Source organism: Anguilla rostrata, chromosome 4 (assembly GCF_018555375.3).
Source record: "Anguilla rostrata isolate EN2019 chromosome 4, ASM1855537v3, whole genome shotgun sequence".
Classification (NCBI taxonomy): domain Eukaryota; kingdom Metazoa; phylum Chordata; class Actinopteri; order Anguilliformes; family Anguillidae; genus Anguilla; species Anguilla rostrata.
In genome coordinates this window covers 67,092,419-67,118,070 of record NC_057936.1, presented here as the reverse complement: position 1 = coordinate 67,118,070, position 25,652 = coordinate 67,092,419, and the positions used below count along the sequence as shown (strand labels likewise).

Below are 25,652 nucleotides of genomic sequence, written 5' to 3'. Positions count from 1 at the left end.
TGCTATCCTGTGTACTAACACACTAACCGCAGTGCTAACCTTGGGCAGCTTGCCCTGGCTGCATCGCCTTTCCCATACAGGTAAATAAAACTACCTGGACGGACCTTGTGTAAGCTCACTGGAGATTGCTCTGTGTACTCTGTTGTGATTGGGGGATGAGGCGTGTTCTGCACTGTGATTGGAAATTGAGAAGTGTATTGTGTTGTGATTGGAGATGTAGGTGTGTACTTCTCTGCGATTGGAGATTGAGGTATATATTTTCACTGTGATTGGTGTTTGAGGTGTGTACTTTGAGGTGATTGGAGATTGAGGTGTGTACTTTGCTGGGATTGGAGATTGAGGGTGTGTACTTTGCTGGGATTGGAGGCTGAGGTGTGTACTTTGCTGGGATTGGAGATTGAGGGTGTGTACTTTGCTGGGATTGGAGGCTGAGGTGTGTACTTCACTGTGATTGGAGATGTAGGTGTGTACTTCTCTGCGATTGGAGATTGAGGTATATATTTTCACTGTGATTGGTGTTTGAGGTGTGTACTTTGAGGTGATTGGAGATTGAGGTGTGTACTTTGCTGGGATTGGAGATTGAGGGTGTGTACTTTGCTGGGATTGGAGGCTGAGGTGTGTACTTTGCTGGGATTGGAGATTGAGGGTGTGTACTTTGCTGGGATTGGAGGCTGAGGTGTGTACTTCACTGTGATTGGAGATGTAGGTGTGTACTTCTCTGCGATTGGAGATTGAGGTATATATTTTCACTGTGATTGGTGTTTGAGGTGTGTACTTTGCTGGGATTGGAGATTGAGGTGTGTACTTTGCTGGGATTGGAGATTGAGGTGTGTACTTTGCTGGGATTGGAGATTGAGGGTGTGTACTTTGCTGGGATTGGAGATTGAGGTGTGTACTTTGCTGGGATTGGAGATTGAGGGTGTGTACTTTGCTGGGATTGGAGGCTGAGGTGTGTACTTTGCTGGGATTGGAGATTGAGGGTGTGTACTTTGCTGGGATTGGAGGCTGAGGTGTGTACTTCACTGTGATTGGAGATGTAGGTGTGTACTTCTCTGCGATTGGAGATTGAGGTATATATTTTCACTGTGATTGGTGTTTGAGGTGTGTACTTTGCTGGGATTGGAGATTGAGGTGTGTACTTTGCTGGGATTGGAGATTGAGGTGTGTACTTTGCTGGGATTGGAGATTGAGGTGTGTACTTTGCTGGGATTGGAGGCTGAGGTGTGTACTTCACTGTGATTGGAGATTGAGGTGTGTTCTTCACTGTGATTGGAGTTTCAGGTGTGTACTGCACTGAATGGGGAGCAGGGGATTGTGGGAGGTCCAGGGAGCTCTGAAAGTGAGCTGAAGGGTATCTGTGCATTAGCATGGCAGGCTAATGGAATGGCTCCAGAAAAGCAGAGATAAACTCATCAATACTCTGATTCACCCTTCCAGCCAGCTCCTAAAAGCTTTCCCTAATAAAAGCTTTCCCTAATAACCTGCGTTACAAGCCTACTGGCAGCTCGCCACACTGCCGTTTAATGCATTTAAATGCACACACACACACACACACACACACACACACACACACTCTCTCTCACACACACACACATACACACACACACACACTCTCTCTCTCTCACACACACACACACACACACATCCACACACACTCTTCTCTCTCTCTCACACATACTCACACACACACACACACACACACACATCCACCCACACACACACACACACACACACATCCACACACACCCACACACACTCACACTCTCTCTCACACACACATCCACACACACACACACACACACTCTCTCTCACACACACCCACACACACACACACTCTCTCTCACACACATCCATCCACACACACACACACACACACAACACAATTTAATGTATGGTCCTAGTGTTTCTCATACCTTAGGGGCTAGTGGTACTCGGGGGTTTTGATGTGTATGTGACTGTATTTGCTGTCCATATTAGCAGCAGCGTTTATAGGGGCTCTTTGGTGTGTCTGCTGTAGCAGGTTGAGGGCGTTGTTTGGTGTGTGCATTTTTAACAGATAGAGGATGTCAGTCAGTCTGCTGGATGGTGGCAGAGTGCTGCAGTCAGAAACCTGTGTTTCAGTGTCACGCCAGCGTGTTTGGGTGTGTCATTCGGAAAGGTTTGTGGGTGGGTGCCTGACCAGCGCCCCCTGTGGTGGTTTGGTGCGCAGGACGTGAGTGTGACAGCGGCGGACGAGCTGAGCAGCAGTGTGAGTGAGGACACAGGCTTCTGCAGCGCCCCCCCCCTGCCCCCGGAGCTGCCGGACCTCCCGGACTCTCAGGACCCCGCCCCCCCACCGCCATCGCAGAGCCCAGCCGGGTCTGTCTGCGAGGACGAGGCCCCTCCCCCCGCGGCCCCGGACAGCGGCCCTCCCTCCATCTGTGAAGATGATGTCACACTGGCCCTCAAAGAGCTGGACGAGCGCTGCGAGGAGGAGGAGGCGGACTTCTCTGGCCTGTCCAGGTACGTCTCACTTACCTGTGTGCAGCTGAGAGAGAGTTTACCTGTCTGCAGGTTAGATCACCTGTGTACAGGTGAGAGTTTACCTGTCTGCAGATGAGTGCTTAGTTGATCAAGGTTTAGGCTGCAGGTGTTCTCTTGCTGTTGGACGGGGGGATTTTCAGTAATCAGTGATGTAGAGCTCAGAAAGGGCCCCACTGCCCTTAGCAGTAATAAACAGAGAAAAGGACGGTTCTGTCATTAACCGCATCTCCTCTGGCGTCAGCGGTCTGTCTGGCAATGGGCCGAGCCGGGCTCTGTCTTACTCTGAAGGCCACCCAACACTGGCTGAAGGACACTATTATCAGACCCAACACTGGCTGAGGGACACTAGTATCAGACCCATCACTGGCTAAAGGACACTAGTATCAGACCCAACACTGGCTGAGGGACACTAGTATCAGACCCATCACTGGCTAAAGGACAATTAGCATCAGACCCAACACAGGCTAATAGTCCTGCTGTACTGAATGTGTTTGGGTGCTGCAGTGCTGGATGCGTTTGGGTGCTGCAGTACTGAATGCATTTGGGTGCTGCATGCGTTTGGGTACTGCAGTGCTGGGTGCTACAGTGCTGGATGCCTTTGGGTGCTGCAGTGCTGGATGTGTTTGGGTGCTGCAGTACTGGAAGCTGCAGTGCTGGATGTGTTTGGGTGCTGCAGTACTGGATGTGTTTGGGTGCTGCAGTACTGGATGCGTTTGGGTGCTGCGTGCTGCAGTATGTGCGTTTGGTGCTGCAGTGCTGGATGTGTTTGGATGTGCTGGTGCAGTGCTGGATGTGTTTGGGTGCTGCAGTGCTGGATGCGTTTGGGTGCTGCAGTACTGGGTGCTGCAGTGCTGGGTGCTGCAGTGCTGGATGCGTTTGGGTGCTGCAGTGCTGGATGTGTTTGGATGCTGCAGTGCTGGATGCGTTTGGGTGCTGCAGTGCTGGATGTGTTTGGGTGCTGCAGTACTGGATGCGTTTGGGTGCTGCAGTGCTGGATGTGTTTGGGTGCTGCAGTACTGGATGTGTTTGGGTGCTGCAGTGCTGGCAGTGTGTTTGGGTGCTGCAGTGCTGCTGCAGTACTGTGTTTGGTGCTGCAGTACTGGATGCGTTTGGGTGCTGCAGTGCTGGATGTGTTTGGGTGCTGCAGTGCTGGATGTGTTTGGGTGCTGCAGTGCTGGATGTGTTTGGGTGCTGCAGTGCTGGATGTGTTTGGGTGCTGCAGTGCTGGATGTGTTTGGGTGCTGCAGTGCTGGATGTGTTTGGGTGCTGCAGTGCTGGATGTGTTTGGGTGCTGCAGTGCTGGGTGCTGCAGTGCTGGATGCGTTTGGGTGCTGCAGTGCTGGATGTGTTTGGGTGCTGCAGTACTGGATGTGTTTGGGTGCTGCAGTACTGGATGTGTTTGGGTACTGCAGTGCTGCATGCAGCAGTGCTGGATGCGTTTGGGTGCTGCAGTGCTGGATGTGTTTGGGTGCTGCAGTACTGGATGTGTTTGGGTGCTGCAGTGCTGGATGCGTTTGGGTGCTGCAGTGCTGGATGCGTTTGGGTGCTGCAGTGCTGGATGCTGCAGTGCTGGATGCGTTTGGGTGCTGCAGTGCTGGATGTGTTTGGATGCTGCAGTGCTGTGGCTCCAGTGTGAGCAGGGACAGTGTGCTCCTGCAGCACTTTTGGGATGCAGTGTGATTCTTCGTGCCTGCACAGCAGCTTGCATTCTTTCGGTCTGCAGTGCTCGATGTTTGGGCGTGCAGTCTGGAGTATTGCGCAGTGCTGTGATTAGGCTGCGTGTGTGTGTTGTGTGGTGCTGTGTTGCGTATGGAGTGCGTTGGGTGTGGTGCTGGATGGTTGGTGCTGCATTGTGATTTTTGTGTGCTTTTAGTGGTGTGCTGTGGATGCGCATGCTTGATTTTGGATGCTGCAGTAGCTAGGATGGTTTGGAATGCCAGTGCTATGTTTTGGGAGTGCATGTTTGATATGTTTAGTTAGTCTGTATCAGTACTGGATGTATTGGGTCTGATCTGGATGTGTTTGATGTGGTGTGTGGTGTGTGCTGGTGACAGTGTGCTTGGGTGAGGTGGTGGTGTTCGTCTGCGCAGCACAGCATAATTTTCATATGTCTGCTTCATAACTGTTGGAGTGCAGTGTGAGTTCTGCGCATGATGTGCATAGGGCTTGGGTTTGTGTGTTTGTGGGGGTGTGGTTATGTGCTGTGGTTGTGTGTGATTTTTGCGAATTATAGTTTATGTTGTTTTGTGGGGGTGGACGTATGGATGTATATGCTTATGTGTAGTGGGTCCCATTGAGAGGTATGCAGTATGTGTTTTTCAGGGGTTCTGTGTTTATGTATTATTGTGTGTGTGTGTGGTGCGGGCGTGCAGTATGAATTTTCATGTGATTTGCTATTGTGTGAGTGTGTGTGTGTGGGTGTGGTGCGCAGGGGTTGGTTGGTGGTTTGTGGGGGGTATTGGTAGGTGTGTGTGTGTTGGTGCGTGAGGTATAGATTGTTGTGTGTGTTTTGGGGGGGGGGTGTGTGTGTATGTGTGGGCGGGTGTGCGTGTGTGTGTGTGTGCGGGCTTGTGTGCACGTGCGATGGGGTATGCATTAGTGGTTTTGGTGGGGGATGTGCTGAGTGTTTGTTTTGTGTGTGTGCAGCGGGCTGGGTGTGGTGTGTGTGTGTGTGTGTGTGTGTGGCGGGGTGCGTGTGTGTGTGCGTGGCGGGTGTCGTGCGTGTGTGTGTGTGTGGGCGGGTGTGCGTGTGCGTGCGTGTGTGTGTGTGTGCGTGTGGGCTTGCGTGCGTGCGTGTGTGTGGGCGGGTGTGCGTGCGGATGTGTGTGCATGCGTCCGGTGGCGTGGTGGGTATAGATGTTTCAGCCAGTACATTCACCAGAACACCTGAGTGAGTTTTGATGCTAATTAGGCAGGTGTGCAGCCAGCTTGTTCATCTCTTAAAGCTTTATTTGCAGAATGTGTCCAGTCCATTGCCTTTGCATTTTGTGCTTTTTATTTCTTTTTCAGTTGCATTACTTTGTGCATATTCCTTATCCCGCCAGAGTGCTGAAGCCTGCTTTAGTAGTGACCAAATGAGTCTGCCTTTCGCTGATTAGTTTGCTTCAGTCTTGGGAAGAGCACCTGTCACACGCGGAGGTGAACACTGCCGTTAATCTGCAGTCTTAACACCGCCTCCTCCGTCTGTGGTGCTTCGCTGTGTGGCTTCCAGTGGAGTCTCCATTTGCCACTTCAGTTGCACACATCTGCTGCGCTGCTTTCCTGAATGGGTTCCCTCCAGCTGTGCCTGGTGCCTGACCGTTCCCTTTATTACATTAGGAGAAGCTCAGAATCTTTATGAGTTCCTGAGGAGTCCATGTGCAGTGGAGTGTTAGCGCTGTTAAAGTGCTCCTGTCGTCTGGCGCGTTCGGCCGGCCTTAGGGAGCCTTCCCTGGGGCTCTGCTGGCTAGCAGGCCAAACGCTAAGACGCTAGTGGGCTGTCTGTCAAAAGTGAGCTTATGAATATTCATTACAGAACATGCCCGGTCCTCCAGCTCTGTTCTTTAATATTTTACACAAAAGTATATTTTATAGTTTTCCTATTTTTACATTCGGGAAAGGCCAGTATACACTGTTTCAACACTTTAAAAGTTAAAAAGAAGAAAAGTGATCGCACAGCATTTCTCAATGAACACTCTGTTCACAAATCTGTTCTTACTATCTTTCTGAGGACCTTGATTATAGCCTAGCTTCTACTGTACCTACAGCCCCACCGCATGTGCCCTTCAGTCACACTCGTTGAGAAGTATACTTCACAAGCAGTCATTTCCCTGCTCCACAGTGAATTTCTCACTGCACTGTTACTCAAAGATCATGGTTTTTGTCTGTTGTGGAATTTTTTGGGCCAGAAAAGGATAGAATCTAGAGCCCTGGAAAGTAATCGTGTGTGTGTGTGTGTGTAGTCAGGATGAAGGGGAAGCAGAAGGATTCTCGGAGCTCCAGGCGTCTCCACCCCCCTCGCCGTTTCTCTCCGCCATCCTGGCAGCCTTCCAGCCTGTTGCCTACGACGATGAGGAGGATGCCTGGCGTTGCCATGTCAACCAGATGCTGTCAGACACGGACGGCTCTTCTGCAGTGCACACCTTCCACGTGTTCTCACGTCTCTTCCAGGTGTGTGCGTGTGTGTATATATAAGAGTGTTTTTTACAGTAATGTGTGTGTGTAATATAATCTGTATGTAATGTGTGTAATGTCTCTGTATGTAACGTGTGTAATGTAATGTCTCTGTATGTAACGTGTGTAATGTAATGTGTGTGTAGAGTATCCAGAGGAAGTTTGGCACACTGACACACGCTGCAGTGGGTTTCCTGGGGGAGGGGCTGGGGCGGATCGGGGGCCAGTTCCGCAGCTCTCTGGATGTCCTGATGGCCTGTTCACAGTGTCCCACAGTGCTGCTGGATGCAGAAACAGTGAGTACACACATACACACACTCTCTCTCACACACACACACACACACACACCACACTCTCATCACACCACACACACCACCCACTCTCACACACACACTCTCTCCACACACACACACACTCCTCACACACAACTCTCTCACACACACACACTACACACACTCTCTCTCTCACACACACCACACACACACACACACCCTCTCTCACACCACAACACAACACACTCTCTCTCAACCCACACACACACACACCTACACCTCACACACTCCACACACACTCACCACACACTCTCACCTCTCACACACACACTCACACACACACTCTCACACACACTCTCTCTCACACACACACACACAAACTCTCTCACACACACACACACAAACACACACACACATACATACACGCTCGCACACACACACACACACACATACATACACGCTTGCACACAAACACACACACACACACACACACACACAGTGTGGTGCTGGTTGTGATGGTGTGTGTTGTGGTGTTTAGCTGGTGTCCTGTGGGCTGTTGGAGGCTCTGAAGTTCAGTGTTCTGGAGCTGCAGGAGCACCTGGACACCTACAACAGCAAGAGGGAGTCAGCCCAACAGGTGCGTCACCTGAGCCCGCCCACCGCACCTAGCCCGCCCACTTTATCCTAACCACACCCACTGTATCATAACCCCACCCACCGGATCCTAACCCCACCCACTGTATCATAACCCCACCCACCGGATCCTAACCCCGCCCATTTTTCTAACCACCTACATAACCCCCATCAACCCCACTGTATCACTAACCCACCCCTATCCTAACCCACCACCACCTGATCCTAACCCCACCCACCGGATCCTAACCCCGCCCATTTTATCCTAACCACACCCCCTTTATCATAATCTCGCCCACCGGATCCTACCCCGCCCATTTTATCCTAACCCCACGTGTGATCCTACTTGTGATCCTAACCCCACGTGTGATCCTACTTGTGATCCTACCCCCACGTGTGATCCTACTTGTGATCCTACCCCCATGTCATGTAGCGACAGTGCGGTTCTGAGAGCTGAGAGCTGAGCAGCACACACTTGCCTTCTACACCATCAGCAGACAGTTCAAACAGTCTGCCAGGGTTTTTATATCCAGGGAATAATGCAGACTCGAGTGCAGACTGCTATTATAAAGTGTGTCTGTTACCCTCTCTGTGTGATCTCCTCTCTGTCTGATCCCCTCTGTCTGATCCCCCCTCTGTCTGATCTCCTCTGTCTGATCTCCTCTGTCTGATCCCCCCTCTGTCTGATCTCCTCTCTGTCTGATCCCCCCTCTGTCTGATCCCCCCTCTGTCTGATGTCCCCTCTGTCTGATCCTCTGTCTGATCCCCCTCTGTCTGATCCCCCTGTCTGATCCCCTCTGTCTGATCCTCTCTGTCTGATCCCCCCTCTGTCTGATCTCCTCTCTGTCTGATCCCCCTCTGTCTGATCTCCCTCTGTCTGATCCCCTCTGTCTGATCTCCCTCTGTGTGATCCCCTCTGTCTGATCTCCTCTGTGTTATCCCCTCTGTCTGATCCCTCTCTGTCTGATTATCTCTCTGTCTGATCCCTCTTTTGATCCCCTCTGTCTGATCTCCTCTCTGTCTGATCCCCTCTGTCTGATCTCCTCTCTATCTGAGGGTTAGTAAGCGGGCTAGGGGGGCAGAGGGGGGGCTCAGGGTTAGTAAGCAGGGCTGGGGGGGCTTAGGGTTAGTAAGTGGGGCTGGGGGCTTAGGGCTAGTAAGTGGGGGGGGGGGGGCTGAGGGTTAGTAAGCGGGCTGGGGGGCAGAGGGGGGCTCAGGGTTAGTAAGTGGGCGGGGGCGGGGGGCTCAGGGTTAGTAAGGGGCTGGGGGTGGGGGGTCAGGGAGTAGGGCGGGGGGCTCAGGGTTAGTAAGTGGGCTGGGGGGCAGGGGGGGGGCTCAGGGTTAGTAAGTGGGGCTGGGCGGGGCTCAGGGTTAGTAAGTGGGGCTGGGGGGCTGGGGGGGCTGGGGGGCTCAGGGTTAGTAAGCGGGGCTGGGGGGGCTCAGGGTAGAAGCAGGGTGGGGGGGCTCAGGGTTAGTAATGGGGGCGGGCTGGAGGCGAGCAGGGGCAGGGGCCAGGTTAGTAGCGGGTGGGGCAGAGGGGGCTCAGGGTTAGTAAATGGGAGCGTTCTCCGGGCGGTGGCCGGTGCGGGGGAAGTGCTTGGGTTCCAGATCTTTCCGCTGGGCGGTGAGTCACCGCTGCAGGCAGGGCTAAATATAGCCCTCGGGCTGCTGCTCTAAACGAGCACGAGGCCTGGCAGGGAGATCTGATTGGCCGCTGATTGGCTTGCAGGCAGAGATGGACGGATAGTGGGCGGGTCTTTAGATTCAGCTGCTAATTGAATAAGACAGGCTCTGCTTTGCTTCTTCAGTTCACTAAGTACACTACACACACACACACTCGCACACACACACACATGCTCACACACACTCACACATGCACACACACTCACACACGCACACGCATGCACGCGCACACCCGCATGTCTTACAGTATAGTTTAAGGTGTGAGTATGGGTTGCTTGTCTGAGCTGCTTCAGTGCTGGAGGCAGGCTGTTTAATGGAATGATGCACTGATGATGTCTCTGTCTCTGCAGTGGCTTGATAACTGCGTGAAAACGTTCGGCGAGAAGGACAGCACCTCGCGAGCCAACACCCAGGCCCAGGTACGCCCCGCCCCCTCCTACACAACCAATCAAACACACCCAGGCCCAGGTACGCCCCGCCCCCTCCTACACAACCAATCAAACACACCCAGGCCCAGGTACGCCCCGCCCCCTCCTACACAACCAATCAAACACACCCAGGCCCAGGTACGCCCCGCCCCTCCTACACAACCAATCAAACACACCCAGGCCCAGGTACGCCCCGCCCTCCTACCACCACAAACCCCCAGGCCCAGTCGCCCCCTCCTACACAACCAATCAAACACACCAGGCCCAGGTACGCCCCGCCCCCTCCTACACAACCAATCAAACACACCCAGGCCAGGTTGTGTTTACGTCTCTCTTCCCCCCTTCCCCCCCCACGTAATGAAAGTGCTGTGTGTGGGATGTCTTACTGGGCACTGGGACTGCTGCTGTTGAGGTGTTCAGAAGTCTAACTCTGGGTCTCTCTCTCTCCTCTGGTTGTGCTGTGTGTGTTTGGCTCGCCCTCTTGCTTAGCAAATGGAAACTCTAGCAGTAAGTGGCCTCTTCAATCCTAGACTCTGTACTCCCGTCTGACAGACAGATGGACAGACTGCCCATTCCACCCCTCCCCATGTGCGTCTGCCTGTGTCCTCTGCGCAAGTCTGCGCAGTCGCTCCTCCCCCCACCCCTCCATTGCAGGGCTAACCCCGCCCAACATGCCACCTGATCATCTCTCATTAAGTATGCGCATATTTATGCTTGACTCATGAATAATGGCTCTGTAACCCGCCTCCCAGCATGCTGCAGATCTCCATGGCAGATTCATCTGCCTGGAACCTGGCTGGGAGCAGGAGGGTGCTGATTGGTGTGTGTGTTTGGGGCGTGGCCTGCAGAGCGGTGGAGGGTGATGAAGCTGGCGGGTCTCATCTGGGGTCCATTTTGTGTTCATTCTGCATGCTCATTCCCACAATCCCATTCTGTTTTATTTTCCTGTTGGGAGGTGGGAGGGGCGCCATGCCAACACACTCCAGCTGGCTAACCAGCTTCCCCTTACCCCCCCTCAGCTTCTAACCTGGAAACTCATCTGTGATGACTGATTGGGCCGTGCGGCTGAATGGCTGTGTGCAGGAAGTGCGTAGGGTCACTGATTGGCCCGTTTGACTTTGCAGGGTGTGCATAGGGTCACTGATTGGCCCATGTGACTGTGTGCAGGGAGTGCATAGGGTCACTGATTGGCCCATTTGACTGTGCAGGGAGTGCACAGGGTCACTGATTGGCCCATTTGACTGTGCCGGGAGTGCATAGGGTCACTGATTGGCCCGTTTGACTGTGCAGGGAGTGCACCGGGTCACTGATTGGCCCGTGTGGCTGAATGGCTGTGTGCAGGGAGTGCACGGGCGGTGTGTGAAGATCTCTCTCTGTGTACAGGAGTTGGAGCTCTGCCGCAGGCTCTATAAGCTGCACTTCCAGCTGCTGCTGCTCTTTCAGGCCTACTGCAAACTCATCAGCCGGGTAGAGAGCATCACGCAAGAGCCACAGGTGAGTGTGTGTGTGTGTGTGTGTGTGTGTGTGTGAGAGAGGGTCTCTAGTGTGTGTGTGTGTGTGTGTGTGTGAGGGTCTCTAGTGTGTGTGTGTGTGTATGTGTGTGTGTGTGGGTCTCTAATGTGTGTCTGTGTGTGTGTGTGTGTGTGTGTGTGAGGGTCTCTAATGTGTGTGTGTCCCTCTGTAGGTCATTAACATGACGGAGGAGCTGGCTCTGCTGGAGAGCTGTCTGAAGGAGGCGGAGTCTGAGGCTAACGGCCAGGAAGAAGTGGGCGTGTCCGAGGCGGCGCAGGCCAGTCCTGAGGCAGCGATCCAGTCGCTCATTGAGACACTGCACGCCCGTGACTTTGGCTCCGCCCTCACACAGGTCAAGGCCTTCAGGTAAGCCTTCAGCTTACTCCTGCCAGCTTACTCCTTTCTGGGCGTAGGTCGCTGTGGCTCTGAGGGTGTGTGTGTGTTTCTGGGCGTAGATCGCTCTGGCTCTGAGGGTGTGTGTGTGTGTGTGTGTGTGTTTGTTTGTGTGCGTAGGTCGCTCTGGCTCTGAGGGTGTGTGTGTGTGTGTGTTTCTGGGCGTAGGTTGCTGTGTCTCTGAGGGTAAGTGTGTGTTTCTGGGCGTAGCTTGCTGTGTCTCTGAGGGTAAGTGTGTGTGTTTCTGGGCGTAGATTGCTGTGTCTCTGAGGGTGTGTGTGTGTTTCTGGGCGTAGGTCTCTGTGGCTCTGAGGGTGTGTGTGTGTGTGTGTGTGTTTCTGGGCGTAGGTCGCTGTGGGTCTGAGTGTGTGTGTGTGTGTTTCTGGGCGTAGGTCGCTGTGGCTCTGAGGGTGTGTGTGTGTTTCTGGGCGTAGGTCGCAGTGGCTCTGAGGGTGTGTGTGTGTTTCTGGGCGTAGGTTGCTGTGGCTCTGAGGGTGTGTGTGTGTTTCTGGGCGTAGGTTGCTGTGGCTCTGAGGGTGTGTGTGTGTTTCTGGGCGTAGGTCGCTGTGGCTCTGAGGGTGTGTGTGTGTTTCTGGGCGTAGTTTGCTGTGGCTCTGAGGGTGTGTGTGTGTTTCTGGGCGTAGTTCGCTGTGGCTCTGAGGGTGTGTGTGTGTTTCTGGGCGTAGGTTGCTGTGGCTCTGAGGGTGTGTGTGTGTTTCTGGGCGTAGGTCGCTGTGGCTCTGAGGGTGTGTGTGTGTGTTTCTGGGCGTAGGTCGCTGTGGCTCTGAGGGTAAGTGTGTGTGTTTCTGGGCGTAGGTCGCTGTGGCTCTGAGGGTGTGTGTGTTTCTGGGCGTAGGTCGCTGTGGCTCTGAGGGTGTGTGTGTGTTTCTGGGCGTAGGTCGCTGTGGCTCTGAGGGTGTGTGTGTTTTCTGGGCGTAGGTCGCTGTGGCTCTGAGGGTGTGTGTGTGTTTCTGGGCGTAGGTCGCTGTGGCTCTGAGGGTGTGTGTGTGTTTCTGGGCGCAGGTCTCTGTGGCCGGAGGACATCTTTGGCGGGGCAGCGGACGACGCGGTGCGCACTCTGCAGCTGCTCTCCTTCCGCCACCTGAGCCTGGGACAGACGGGCAGCGTGGCGCTGCTGGGCCCCTCCCCCGACCTCACCCCCGCCAGCTCCCACCTGATGCAGCTCAACCTGCAGATCCGCCACGCGCTGAGGCTAGCGCACACCTGCGCCGTCTGACAGGGGTGGGGGGGGGCCGGGGGGCAGGGGCAGGGCTCCCCCATCTCTAAGGGCTAAAGGATGCGTGCGGTTGGCTGACACTTCTGTGACTTTTCCCCTTCTGGCGGAACTCTGCTGCTGTAAGGAGGTGGGGTGGGGGGTGGAGCGGGGGGGGGGGGGATGCTGGAACTGGAAGCTTTTTGGAGGTGTGACCTTCAGGCTTCACTGGCTGCCTGATCTCCTTACAGCAGCATGTGATCCACAGACAGAACCCGGTGGGTGGGGTGGGGTGGGATGGGCGTAGCTATGGGGCAGGGTGGGCGTGGTTAGGGGACCGGGCGGGCTTGTGTGTGTGATGGGGAGGGCGTGGTTATGGGACAGTGTGGGCGTGGCTGTGTGATGGGGAGGGCGTGGCTATGGGGCAGTGTGGGCGTGGCTGTGTGATGGGGAGGGCGTTGCTATGGGGCAGTGTGGGCGTGGCTGTAAAGGGCACAGCACAGGGTAAATGTGTCGCTTGTGAGCGCAAGGTGTGTGAGTGATGGGGACTGTCTGAGACATCTCCAAGGTTTGCAAAAAACTAAAAACTAAAAAAAAAAAAAAAAAATTTTCTCCTCCAGAAACTCAATAGAGGAAGAAAAATACTGCAAGAATATTTTTTTGAGAAATTAAAATTATTTTTTATGAAAGCTAACATCCTGGTTAGGCTGTAAATGTTACGATATTTAACCTGCCTGGGGTCTGTATAGAGTCTCATCCTCTCTCTGGGGCTCAAGTGATCGCTGATCATAGCTAACCAAAAACTATCTGCCTTTAGAACATATATATATATCTGTGTGTGTGTGTGTGTGTGTGTGTGTGTGTACGTGTGTGTGTGGGGCTGTGTGTATGTGCGAGCGCGCGTGTGGGTGAGTGATTATGTACATGCAGACACACACACACACACACACATGCAGACTGGCTACATTCATTATGAAAAAACATCAATAACTTATTTTACTCTGTATATATTTTAGAACTGTATAGTGTAAAAGCAGTATTTTTATTGTACATTTTGTGCAATGCACTGTTAATGCAGGAAATGTGTATAAAGCTGATGAAAAACAGAAGAAACCACGGAAAATTAACTCCATTATAACCCGACCCAAATGTCGTGTCACCAAACAGGACTGGCAGTGGCAGAGGTCAAAGGTCAGGGGACTCTCTACCAGATCAGTCGTATGCATTCCTCTCTACTGTGATCTCCATGTTGGCTCTGTTCCCCAGAAGCAGGCTGCTATGACAGCCCTGTGTTCTGAGGGGAAACTGTGGCCTGTGTTCATCCATGTTGGCTCAGCTGTGCCTGCAGATGAACTGCAGGATGTGAGCGGACCCCAGAAAGCTGTGGGAAAACGGTCCTGGCACATTCACACAGTCACTGTATTCATTCCTCACTGGCCTGTTTGGTACTTCTGAATGCTGTTCTTAATTATTTAATGGATATATTATTTCCTGGGAAATAGTTTTTATTTCAAGGTGCATTAAAAGTTTCCTTTATTTTTTTTGTTTTAAGTCGTCCTGTCAGCCGGTTCCGGGGAGGCGGAGCCTGTTCACATGTCCTGCTCGTGTGTGCAGAGTATCTGCTGTATTCCACAGGCAGTCAGGAAGCAGTGCAGCTCTTTTGATGTCACTTCCTGTGTAGTGGCACCTGTGCTCCACCCTCCGGACTGCTGTGCTGACAGCAGCAGTGTCCCACATCCCTGTTACAGCATAACCCTGTATGTGATAATGCAGTCCTTCATTAAAAACATAAAACCTACTTTGGGCTCTGCTGTGTGACTGAAGCAGGTCCGGTAAGCCACCTCCGTGTGTGCCAAAGAACTCATCCCCATTTTATTTGTAAATAGATGTTTTCAGCTCTTCACAGCCCACATGTATATAAATGTGTGTTCGTGTCCCAAGAGGTGAGTTTTGGCACAAATGCACTGAAGTCTACACACACACCCCCCGTCCCCGTCCCACACCAGCTCCGTTTTTCCTCGGGGAGGAAGTCGGGCGTGAAACGGCCGCCTGTGATGCAGTGTCAAACCCCGTTAGCCGCTGCCCGGCTAACCCACCGCGCTGGAGGAGGAGGGGCCTCCGCTTCCCTGTTGCTCTCGTGCGGCCGTTTCACCCGCCAGTCAGCATCTGAAGGACGAGCATGTACGGTGGATTCTGCCATTACAGGCAAAATCCTTTCAAAAATTAAACCTTGGTGCTGCTTTTCAGTCGCCATTAAATGTTCCCCAATTAAAAAGACCCCACTAGAGGTCCACACACTGACCAGACCTGAATGCACAGATGGGTTATGGCCACACCAACAAAAGAGGCACAGCAGGTCAGCCTGCAGAATTCAGGATCAAAGCCTGGCGTTGGGAAGTGAGCACATGTATGATGCAGTTAAGATGGGGAGAATAAAAAAATGTTTAAAAACCTCAGGATTCTGTTTACTGCCATTTATTTTACATTGCAATGGTAGCGATTCCTACAATCAGCAAATGAGTTCGTTTCGTCAGAGCCTCGGCTTGGGCCAGGTTCCTCGGTCGCGCAGGACGCCGCTCAGATGATGTACTTGAAGCTGAAGGTGCTGTCGCACGAGAGCCGCTTGCCTTTGCACCGGCCGCAGAGATCCTGTCTGTGAGGCCGCTTGGGGTCCACGTGGCGTAGCGTCACCTGGCACGTGCAGCGTGCTCGTTTGCATGCCTGTCGGGAGACCGCGTATAGGGTCATTAATGGGAATTTAAAAAATAAATAAATACGGAAAACCACTCCAGCCGCCACAGTATTTGGGTCATTACCTGACAGGTGATGTCCTCCACGCGATACGGATTAAATGCTTTCTGACACGTTCTACAGAACTGTTTGAAGTAAACCTGTTGAGAGAGCACACTTCGTGGGGTAAGACACTTGGAAATGGAGCAGAATATTTAAAGCGGCGTCAGTTCCTCGCGCACCTTGTTGGTTCCCTGGACGCACCAGACGTAGGCGCTCTCCCACCGGAGATTGCAGTCCCTGCAGTGGTAGTAGCCGTACTTCTGCTCCAAGAACTACCAGCATAAATAATGTCACAATGCGGCGCTTTCGCAGGGCAGCGTGTGTATCCCGCTCTAAAAGTACTTTTAAGCGCGTTTTACCACACGTTAAACAAGTCATTTAAGTGTCTGATCAAAGAATACATAATAGGCTACATTCAAATAAATATTGTTTTGCCTACAGTGCGAGCAAGCCACCAGTGTTTCTTAAAAGTAAAGTTCACGTGTAGCGCGGGGGCTTTAAAGCACCAGCGACTCACCTGAAACCTCACACGCGCCTTGGATTTTGTTACATCTTCGGGATTTTTCTCGGATTCACTCGACTGCTCTTCCTTTGCGTCGACACCTTTTTCGGGGTTAGCCTTTGCCTCGGTTGTCTTTCCGGGGTCGTCTTCCGCTGCGGCCTTATCCTCTCCCCCATGACCCGCGCATTTCTCCCCAGGTTCAGGCGGTTCCCCGGCGGGGGTCGGATCCTCCTCCTCTTGGTCCGGCTCCGTGAAGGAGATGAGCCTCCGGGAGGCGATGGGCGAGTAAACGCCGAGGGTCCGGGGATAGCGAACAGAGCTGGGACTTCCGAACGACTGGTTCTCCTGCTTGCGCCGAAGAGCTTCCCGCTTCCGGGCCAAGAGGGTTCGAGGACCCAGTGAACACTGCACGGAAGCGTCGGTCTTGGGGTTTACCTGTACCCCGACATCTTTGGTGTTGGCCTTCCGGAGCCTCGGTGTGAGGTCGGGGTTGATCTGGGAGAGGATTGATTTTAACTGTGCTCTCTGTTGGTTGTCGAAGTAAGTCTCCGCGTCACCATAATTCGCCAGGTAATTTTTATGCCTCCAACTGACGCCCCTCGATTTCGGATTGAGATACCTACACGAGTAAGGGTTATAAGATGAGTAAAGATAGCTATCTATCGACTCGTCACCATACGTAGCCATTTTGTTCAGCCAACTTGTGGTAAATCAATTGGCCAATTTAAGTAGTGCCGTCCGATGTTCGAGGTGGGGGGCAATTCTTTTAATTGTTCCCAGGTGCGCGTGTTCCCTCAATCCAATTTCATTCAATAGTTAGCCGAGAAAGCAACGGAGACCGTAAACACAAAACTACAGAAGTGCACAAAAAGCTTTTAAGACTGGATTTTATTGGTTTATAATTGATTATACATAAGATAAACATTTACACATTTGTACATTGTATTGGAAGGATTTGCTTGAAGTCATACACATCGTCCTCAGTTGAACCCTGCCACGCGCTCTATTCTAAGGCGCACGTTACAGATTTGAACTCTTCCTATCCCCAATGCCGCCGATCCAGGGAGAAGCAAGGATGGGCTCTCGCGCTGAAGACCTACGGTAAGATCAAAGCTGTGGATTGGCTACTAACCCGGTGTGTTCTGAGGGAAGGCTCCTGTTATTAGTCTTTTTGCGTCACTTTAAAATATACATATATAAATATGTTTATTTCTGGTTCCAAAGCGAAAAATTAGTTCGGATAATTATCAGCTGTGGACACAAAGCCAGCTTTGTGATCCAGTGACCACGTTGGCGAATGTATTTTATTTCCAAAACTAATCACACGAGACTAGCTGGTCTGCTTAGAGATATTCCCACTGGGGCTGTGTTCTGTTAATAAGCCAATCCTTCCTCAAGGCTGATGGCTAATGGTAATGCTTGAGCTAACAGCTCTAGGTCACAGTAATGCTGTGAAGTGTGTCTGTATTATTGGCGTCCTGGCATTCTGTAAACAGTAACAGTATTCTGCTTTTGGCTGTGCAGTCCTACGGTTTCAGAATTCACAATAGCGCAGAATTACCTAAATTAGGCCTGTATGACATGTACATGAGCCTGCCCTGCCTTACCTGGGGTCTGTTAGTTAATTATGGAACTGCAGCTTGACCACATGAGAGATTCAGATCTGCAGCGAATGAGCAGCGGACATGCAGCAGGGTGTGAAGTCCCGGGGCGCGGCTACACGTGCGCGGGGTGCGGCTGGGGTGCGAGGGCGATGGCGTTCGGGTCGCTCGCCGTCACGGACCCGTAGGCCGCGTCGAGCCCCGACTCCTCCTCTTTCAGCGTCTTGTAGGTGACGGAGGTGTCGTCGTCGTCCCCCGCCAGGTCCTGCTTGCGCAGGACTTCCTGCCGGTAGGTTCTGTAGAGCAGGATGAAGAGGCCGGCCTCGGCGGCCTGGAACAGCGCGTACAGCAGCGGGAACATGTACAGCCCGCCGATCAGCTGCGGCGGGAAGGCCAGCTTCAGGATGGCGGTGCACAGCTGCACGTTCTGGCAGCCGGTCTCCAGGGAGACGGACCGGCGGCTGCTGGGCGGCAGGTCGAAGAGCGTGGCCAGGCCGTACCCGGCCGCGTAGCCCGCCATGGGCATGAGCACCGCCACGGCGTACACAGCCGGCGGGATGGTGGCCAGGAGCTCCGGGCCCAGCATGACCCCCGTCATTATGAAGAGCATCACCAGGGTAACCAGCAGGGACCACAGCGACACCTGCAAGCACACACACATATGCACACACATACACACACATGGGGTGGAGCTCAGAACTGGCACACCTGTGCTATTCACCCCTCCTCCTGCTATTCACCCCTCCTCCTGCTCTACCCGCCCCTCTTCATTCTGTCCTTCCTCTGCTCTCCCCGCCCCTCTTCATTCTGTTCTTCCTCTGCTCTCCCCGCCCCTCTTCATTCTGTCCTTCCTCCTGCTCTCCCTGCCCCTCTTCATTCTGTCCTTCCTCCTGCTCTCCCCGCCCCTCTTCATTCTGTCCTTCCTCCTGCTCTTCCCGCCCCTCTTCATTCTGTCCTTCCTCCTGCTCTCCCCGCCCTTCTTCATTCTGTCCTTCCTCATGTTTTAATCCGGTGCCCAGTAGCAAAATAAACCTGCGCCCCCCTCCACCTGAAATTGAGGTAAACTAATTAAAAAATGACGACAGTGTTCTATGCTGATATTTCAGTTACAGTCCCATTTCATTTTCCTTCACTTTCAGCTATCAACATTACAGAATTCTGAACGACCCCAAAGGCTTTGATTCACCGTAACTGTGTTTCAGGTCAGTGAAATCTTATTGACCCCAACTATGTATGTCGTCATGTGTGCTTTAGTCGCTCGGTTCGGCACGCGATCGGGACCGCGCCGCCGCGGCTCTGTGGGGTAGGAGGGTGAGCCGCTCCGTGAGATATCCCGCGTGAATGGACGCTGTCAAACGCGCGGTTTATACGCTGCTCTGCACTGGTTGCTCAAGGCTTATGTGAATGAAACGCACAATGAAATGTGGAATATTTTTATTTTGATTATTCTCGTTTTATTTAATATTTTCTTAAATGTGGTGTGTCGGGACAACTACAAACATATAGGCTATTCCTATTATTTCCTACCGTTTCTACTCGCCTGAAACGACGCCTCGTTCTGTACCAGACTGATATTCTAATGCATTTCTCGAGGGAGTGGAACGTCCCCTCCCCCTGCCAGTCCTCCAGGGACTGCTATTAAATTATATCCGCTTTAAAAGGAGGGACACTTATTGAGTTGCGCCTCTGACGTCATGCTGCCCTGCGGGTCAATGCATTCACTTAAGAACCAGACATTCAAAATTACGCAATGTACTGAATGTCACTGACGTGACGACGCAGGCAAAGGAAAGGTCCGGTACTATTAGTAAACTGACATTCTAAATTTGATTTTCCATTTACGTTACAGCGGGAAACGAATAGCTTTGAACCTACAACGTTCGGCTGGCTTTAATCCTGAAGAGGGTTTGAATTCTGAAAATGTGTCCTGCCAATTCTATTTGTTATTAGACTATTCCTTTCTTTTTATCTATTTTTCTGGAGGGTTCAACATGCGACAAAAATTAGTCCTCTTATAATAATAATAATAATAATAATAATCAATTATTATTATTATTATTATTATTATTATTATTATTATTATATTTAAAAATTCAGTAACTAAGTTTATAATTGACACCGGAAACCGTGTTTTAATTGAATAAAAAGAGCTCCAGTTTGGGTCATTTGTTCCCGTTCGTGGGGAAGAGCACGCGCTGGCCGCGGAGGCTGCTATTAAACCAAACAAACTCAAACATTCCAATCTAATTTACCACGCGGGCCTAATCATATTACGTCAAGCTTAATGCACGTGCTGTCCCTGTGTGGTAGACTGATGTCTGTGATTTATCTGCTGCCGACCTGCTTTATGACGGTAATAAATTAGAGTTTGGGGTTCAAATATTACGGGAAAAAATGGCTCTCCATAAAGATGTGGGACTGGATATGGCATATTGTATATGGGAATTACAATAACGTAACACTTAAAAGTACCAGAACAAAATCTACCACCGAAACTGTAGCTCTTCAATTCCACGTGTTTGATTTAGGACAGTGGAACATGTGCTTGAGTTGTGTAGCCTACCTTTAAGATGACGTCGGCGGTCCGGTTGTAGCGGTATCTGAGGTAGACCCCCAGGCCGATGGGGATGAGGGTGCTGCACAAGGTGAGGATGATTGCGCCGAAGGGCATGAGGTTCACCACGGGCGTGTTTATCCAGGCGCGGCTGTACATCCACAGGCACAGCGGCATCAGCACGAGCGCCAGGATCGTGGAGGAAATGGTCATTATTATGCTGGAATGGGGTAAAAGGATCCACATGTCAGTTCCGCTGTCACATTCGATCACGTTCAGATAAACGTTACACGTGCACGGAGAGGAATGTTACCGGCGCAGAAATAGAATGTGTAAACATTTTTGCGTCTCTACTTGCGGGTATGCGCCGGTAAGCCCGGACTTCTTTGCGTTCTGGTTGGCTGAGTGTTTTCGAGTGAGCGGACTGCATATGGTAAAAACTCAATCAGACTCCCGATTAAAACTCTAAATACAAATCTTAAAAACGTAATTCCGTTCCAGCCCAGTGTGCGGGCTAACTGTGTTCACCTGTTAGTGAACTTAGTTTATGGTGTTCAAGCGCGGAACTCTGTGTGAGTCACTTCAGTATTTAATACACTAATGAGCGACAGTACTGACGTGCACTCAGCGGCCGCTTTATTGGGTACACCTCTCTCTGGTACTGGGTAGGACCCCCTTTTGCCTCCAGAACAGCACTGGATTCAACAAGGTGCTGGAAACACTCCTCAGGGAATTTGATCTGTGCTGACTGAATAGCATCACACAGATATTTTGGCCATGTATTCATGCTGTGAACCTCCCGTTCCCCCTCATCCCAAAGGTGCTCTATTGGGCAGATCTTGGGACTGTGCGGGCCACTGGAGTACTGGAGTCACTCTGATGTCCGTGGAGCCAGCCTGTGGTGCTGTGCTGTGTGACACGGTGCATTGTCCCTCCGGAATCCCGTTTGAAACAGGGTGAGGCCATAAAGGGTGCCTCTGGTCAGCAGCAGTACTTAGATATGCTGTGGCTTTGAAGTTATGCTCAGCTGGGATTAAGAGGCCTAACGTGTGCCAAAAAATACATTCCCGACAACTTTACAGCAGCAGCAGCAGCCTGCACCGCGAACACTAGGCAGGATGCAGCGGAAATCAAGATCATTCAGAACAGGCAACATTTTCCCAATCTTTAATGGTCCAGTTCTGGTGGCCATGTGCACACTCATCTTTCTGTTCTTAGGTGACAGGAGTGGAACCCGGCGTGGTCTTCTGCTGCTGCTGCAGCCCGTCCGGCTCCAGCTGTTACTGGAGCACATCTGGCCATTCTGTTAATTTCAGCGTCTCTTCATTCTCCTCTGACCCCTCCTAACCCTAACCCTCTATTTAACCCGGCGTTTCAGACACAACTGCAGCTCACTGGGTGCTCTTTGTTTATCGCTCCGTTCTCTGGATAATAGAGACTGCAGTGTGTGAAAATCCCAGGAGGGCAGCTGTTGCTCAGATGCTGGAACGACCACATCTGGCACCAGCAATCAAACCACAGTCAGTCACTGAGATCAACTGAGTTTCTCAGCCCTGGTCCTGGAGACCCGCTGTGTGTGCTGGTTTTTGTCAAAGCCAGTCTCTTGATCAATCAAGGTTGTTGAAAATGTGTTTAAGTTCTACCATAAGTGTGTGCTTAAACTTATTTTCACACAGCAGGTTTGTCTTGTTGCCATTTTCTGTCAGTTGTTCATTGTTCATTTTACACAGATGATTTCAGGAATCCACACTCTCAGCAAATGGGACCCAACTAATTTCATATGTCAGTTTGGAATTGTAACAATTAAAAGTGGAACCTCTTTCACTTGGAATTATAGCACAGTAAATGAAAGCAGAAGTTCATCTGACCGATTGAGATTCCTGGCATGTGGGACATTTATTTTTTCGGGGATACATAATCTCTGGCGTAATACGGCTTTTAGAGGGTAAATGGTTCTTCAGTAGACGCAAAGTCTAATTAAAAACAATTAGCAGTTCATTAAAACACAGAAATTGGTTGGAACAAAAACCAGCGCACACAGTGGGTCTCCGGGACCAGGGCTGTGTGAGACCGGTTTAGATCACGCATTTTGCCCGTTGTAATGTTCGGTTGAACAAAAAAACTAAAGCTCTTCACCACGTCTGCATGTTTTACGTGTTGAGTTTCACCCACTTGATTCGCTGTGTGGAGGAGCCGGCTATTTGCGTTAACAGACAGGTGTACCTAACAAAATGGCCACTGAGTGGATATAGTTTAAACCTAACAGGATATATAGTTATGACTATTAAAAAAAAGATTTAAGTACGTGTCCTTCTATCCAAAAAAGTACGCGTCCCTCTCTCCATTTATCAACAAGTACAAACATTTATTACTTGTACATTTAATTCACCTAATAAAGTCAATCTTGCGTAGCACAAATTGATTTTAAAAATTGAGGACAATTTGGAATGTTTTGGACGTTGGGCCGAGAAGCAAAATTCTACATGTTTGTAATGTTGAAAGACGATTTTTTTACATGCATTTTTGGTTGCTTCCAAATTTAAAGTCGGGGTGCAGTACTCACATGAGCGCGCGGAAAAGGAGATTAAAATCCACGAAGAATTTTGTATTCATGGAGAACAATCATGACTCATTAAATTAGGCTGGGGTCCAAATTTGCTTATAGTTAAAACATACAATATTAAAATGGTTAACTGAAAATAATATTTATGAAATTTAAAATATGTAAATGACTGGCAATGCAATATTCTTATTTGTTTACAGTGTGAAATATGCATATCGATTTTTTCGTTTTTTTCAAAAATCATGAAATTGAATTGGGTAGCTTAAAATAATTTTTAAAAAGTTCTAAGATGAAAGTATCGGCTACTAGACGCGCAGTGTGAGCATGGGACCGCGCGCGCCGTGTGAGGATGGGACGGCGCGTGGAGCTTTCCGCTGTACCTCAGGTTCATCTCTCCGTTGACCAGGAGGGACATAATGTTGGACAGGTTCCCTCCGGGACAGCAGCCGCACAACAGCACCGCAATCGCCGCCACGTCGTTCAGCGAGAATGTGAGCGCCAAGAGGAACGCCACGAGCGGCATGATCACGAACTGGCACACCAGCGCCAGCAGGACCCCGATGGGTCTGCGGATGTGCTCGCCCAGCTGGCTCAGCTCCACCGTGCAGCCCAGCCCCAGCATGGTGAAGCACAGGACGATCCCCACGAACACGTTGATGCCGTGGCTCAGCGGGGAGTCCCAGAAGGCCACCACGAGATGCGCCGGGGCAGGGGCCGGACCTGAGGGATCCCCTGCGAACAAGCGGCCGGCCACGGTAGTCCTGAAAGTGCTGGCCATAAGAGACACTGGGTTCCTGGTGACGCGTAATCCTGCGCTGGCGAGGTCCTCTTGGAAGCTCTCTGGCACCGGGGTGACGCTCGTGTCATTTTCCGTGAAGTTGAAAAAAGATGGCAAGCTAATGGGTGAAAGTGTGTCGCTGTTAGTCGCGCTTGAGTTCTCCATCGTATTTGGGATAAATTCTCTCTCTGGGGAGGCAGGGCGAGTCAGGTGTGTTTCCCCTTTGGGTGCGCGCGCTAGAGTCGTGTCCCCTTAGCGGAGCATCGTCGCAGTCTGCTGTCACCAATGGCTGAGGACGTCTCGAGGCTCAAACGTTTGGTTAATGCGCTGGCATCTTGGGAAGTGGTCAAGGCTTTAAAACACGTCCGCCTCGAGAGTGTCTGGCGCCGCGGATTGGTCCTACGCAGACGCGAGCGCGTGTCAGATGAGTATATGGGACGTGGCTGGAGGGGTCTCTGCTTATCTTCTCTGAGAGGCGCGTGCTGGCGGATGGATGCACTCTCGTTCTCCCACGCAGTCCTTTTATCTGGGCTCGTGCGTGAGGACAACTCGACATTCTCTCCTTTATACGCTGCTACTCTAACACATCCATTCGCGTTTATCTTTTTTTTTCTTAATGGACTGTAATATTTTTCTACGGTGAACTTCCCTCTGATACACTTTTACGAAATAATAGCATTTTCGCATTTTGATGCAGTCTTTACCAAGCTGATGTGCCTGCAAACGCAAAGCATTGCATTATTGGGGTAAAATTGATAAAAATCTATTTCTGCAAGTTCTATCACATTATTGAAAGCAAACAACGCAAACCCGCCGTGCGCGGCAGTGACGGAGGCGGGGCCTTGCCGGAAATGTCTACTGGGAGACGCACGGGCCTGAAGTCGCGTGGCGCGCTCGAGAAGGCCGGTATAATTGAGGTTTAGCAATTATGCCCAGCCATTTTTTTTGTTTGTTACTCAGACAATGCTGTCAACGGCAGGGACTCTAGCCTTCAGCACAGTTTGCAGGTTGGCTCCGTCATGGCTTCTGATTTGTATTTGCTTAAAAAGTCGACAGGTTTTAAAAAAAACTTATTTACACTTTAAAGGTTTCATATTCTGGTCACATTGCCGACTAGGCGGCTGGTTTCATCCCATTAGCTTGGTGCTCTTGTGCTCCGGCGACTGGAGAAATAGGAAATCAGCGCACGTTTCAGCGCCTCGGCGCCCCCAGCCCCCCATACCCCGCTTGAAGCTGATAAGAAGGACAGGCGCGCCTCTCCGTCATCCAGAAGGAAGAGGGGCCACTCTGTTAAATTACAGAAAGGCTTGTAACAGAAAGCGATTACTCCACACTATCGATCCCGCGCGGCAGCGCGGCGAAACGCAACGTCCCCCAGCCCTCGTGGCCGTCCATCAGTCGCTCCCCCCTTCATCGATTTTGCGGACAGCTGGACAATGTTATGATTTATGGCGCGTTGGAGCTGCGGGAAGGTGTCATGTTGCTGGTAAATCACCCGTCTATATAATAAATTTACAGCAATGACGTTTGTTTCTGGGTGTGAACTTATGTATAAATATATGGCCGGGAACTCCTCGCTTTGGCCCATCCCCTTGGTTTCTTGGTGGAAGAGGGCGAGCGACCGGAAGTGGAAGAGAGGGCAGCTTTTACCCTTTACCCTGACTGCGCTTTTTGGATGTGCGGTTAATGCACCCCCGAGCCTTTAATACGCTTTAGACTTCAGAGCATCACTGCCGCAACTTTTACTAACTGTAGTGAATGTGGTTGTAAATAACAATGGCTATTTTATGTGGACACGTGCTTGTACAAGCCAACCGTACTCAAGCATCGTGAAAGTTGTTACACAGCCATTCACGCGAATTTACATCATGGAAATGAGAACGAGTCATAACATTGGTAAGGCCTACATCTCGTATTCAAAATATATTCCTTACTTGGTAAATATTAAACGTATGTGGACTTTGCTATGCCTGACAGCTGCCTCACGAAGTTATAAGGAATAATCAATTATGTATGACATGGACATAAATAAATGCTAGTGTCACGCGCACA

The 25,652-nt window shown here is 51.2% G+C and overlaps 3 protein-coding genes and 1 long non-coding RNA gene across 4 annotated transcripts in view; 2 read left to right on the top strand and 2 right to left on the bottom strand.

Moving 5' to 3' along the window:
- fryl (furry homolog, like) overlaps positions 1 to 14,607 on the top strand; it is a 69,720-nt gene extending 55,113 nt beyond the window's left edge. Inside the window, exons 55-63 of the mRNA XM_064334162.1 lie at positions 2,210 to 2,502; positions 6,465 to 6,672; positions 6,822 to 6,971; positions 7,486 to 7,584; positions 9,614 to 9,682; positions 10,181 to 10,198; positions 11,075 to 11,185; positions 11,376 to 11,569; positions 12,620 to 14,607. Of these exons, the coding sequence (XP_064190232.1) occupies positions 2,210 to 2,502; positions 6,465 to 6,672; positions 6,822 to 6,971; positions 7,486 to 7,584; positions 9,614 to 9,682; positions 10,181 to 10,198; positions 11,075 to 11,185; positions 11,376 to 11,569; positions 12,620 to 12,833 (1,356 nt within the window). The 3' untranslated portion in view covers positions 12,834 to 14,607. The remainder of the gene's footprint in view (positions 1 to 2,209; positions 2,503 to 6,464; positions 6,673 to 6,821; positions 6,972 to 7,485; positions 7,585 to 9,613; positions 9,683 to 10,180; positions 10,199 to 11,074; positions 11,186 to 11,375; positions 11,570 to 12,619) is intronic.
- Positions 14,608 to 15,268: 661 nt separating this feature from the next.
- Positions 15,269 to 16,816, bottom strand: zar1 (zygote arrest 1). Its single transcript, XM_064333944.1, has 4 exons — positions 16,120 to 16,816; positions 15,782 to 15,874; positions 15,626 to 15,700; positions 15,269 to 15,530 (listed from the first exon to the last, which is right to left on the bottom strand). The coding sequence occupies exons 1-4, from the start codon at positions 16,789 to 16,791 to the stop codon at positions 15,387 to 15,389; spliced, it is 984 nt and encodes a 327-aa protein (XP_064190014.1). The 5' UTR covers positions 16,792 to 16,816; the 3' UTR covers positions 15,269 to 15,386.
- Positions 16,817 to 17,070: 254 nt separating this feature from the next.
- LOC135254021 (uncharacterized) lies at positions 17,071 to 25,124 on the top strand. The gene is made up of 4 exons (XR_010329735.1): positions 17,071 to 17,205; positions 17,926 to 18,322; positions 18,845 to 18,907; positions 23,229 to 25,124. It is a non-coding gene; the product is annotated as an uncharacterized LOC135254021 (long non-coding RNA).
- On the bottom strand, positions 17,199 to 23,765 carry slc10a4 (solute carrier family 10 member 4). Its single transcript, XM_064333943.1, has 3 exons — positions 23,203 to 23,765; positions 20,269 to 20,479; positions 17,199 to 18,348 (listed from the first exon to the last, which is right to left on the bottom strand). Exons 1-3 carry the CDS (start codon positions 23,763 to 23,765, stop codon positions 17,821 to 17,823), a joined length of 1,302 nt encoding a protein of 433 aa, XP_064190013.1. The 3' UTR covers positions 17,199 to 17,820.
- Positions 25,125 to 25,652: the final 528 nt, after the last annotated feature.

Bases quoted from the DNA above. Each gene is read 5' to 3' on its own strand.
- zar1 (XM_064333944.1), bottom strand. From the start codon at position 16,791: ATGGCTACGTATGGTGACGAGTCGATAGATAGCTATCTTTACTCATCT. The intron at 15,875-16,119 runs GTGAGTCGCTGG...TTATGCTGGTAG, and splicing joins AGGCGCGTGTGAGGTTTCAG to TTCTTGGAGCAGAAGTACGG. The intron at 15,701-15,781 runs GTGCGCGAGGAA...CTCTCTCAACAG, and splicing joins GCGTCCAGGGAACCAACAAG to GTTTACTTCAAACAGTTCTG.
- slc10a4 (XM_064333943.1), bottom strand. From the start codon at position 23,765: ATGGAGAACTCAAGCGCGACTAACAGCGACACACTTTCACCCATTAGC. The intron at 20,480-23,202 runs GTACAGCGGAAA...ACCCCATTCCAG, and splicing joins AACGGAGAGATGAACCTGAG to CATAATAATGACCATTTCCT. The intron at 18,349-20,268 runs GTAGGCTACACA...GTGTGCTTGCAG, and splicing joins CCGCCGACGTCATCTTAAAG to GTGTCGCTGTGGTCCCTGCT.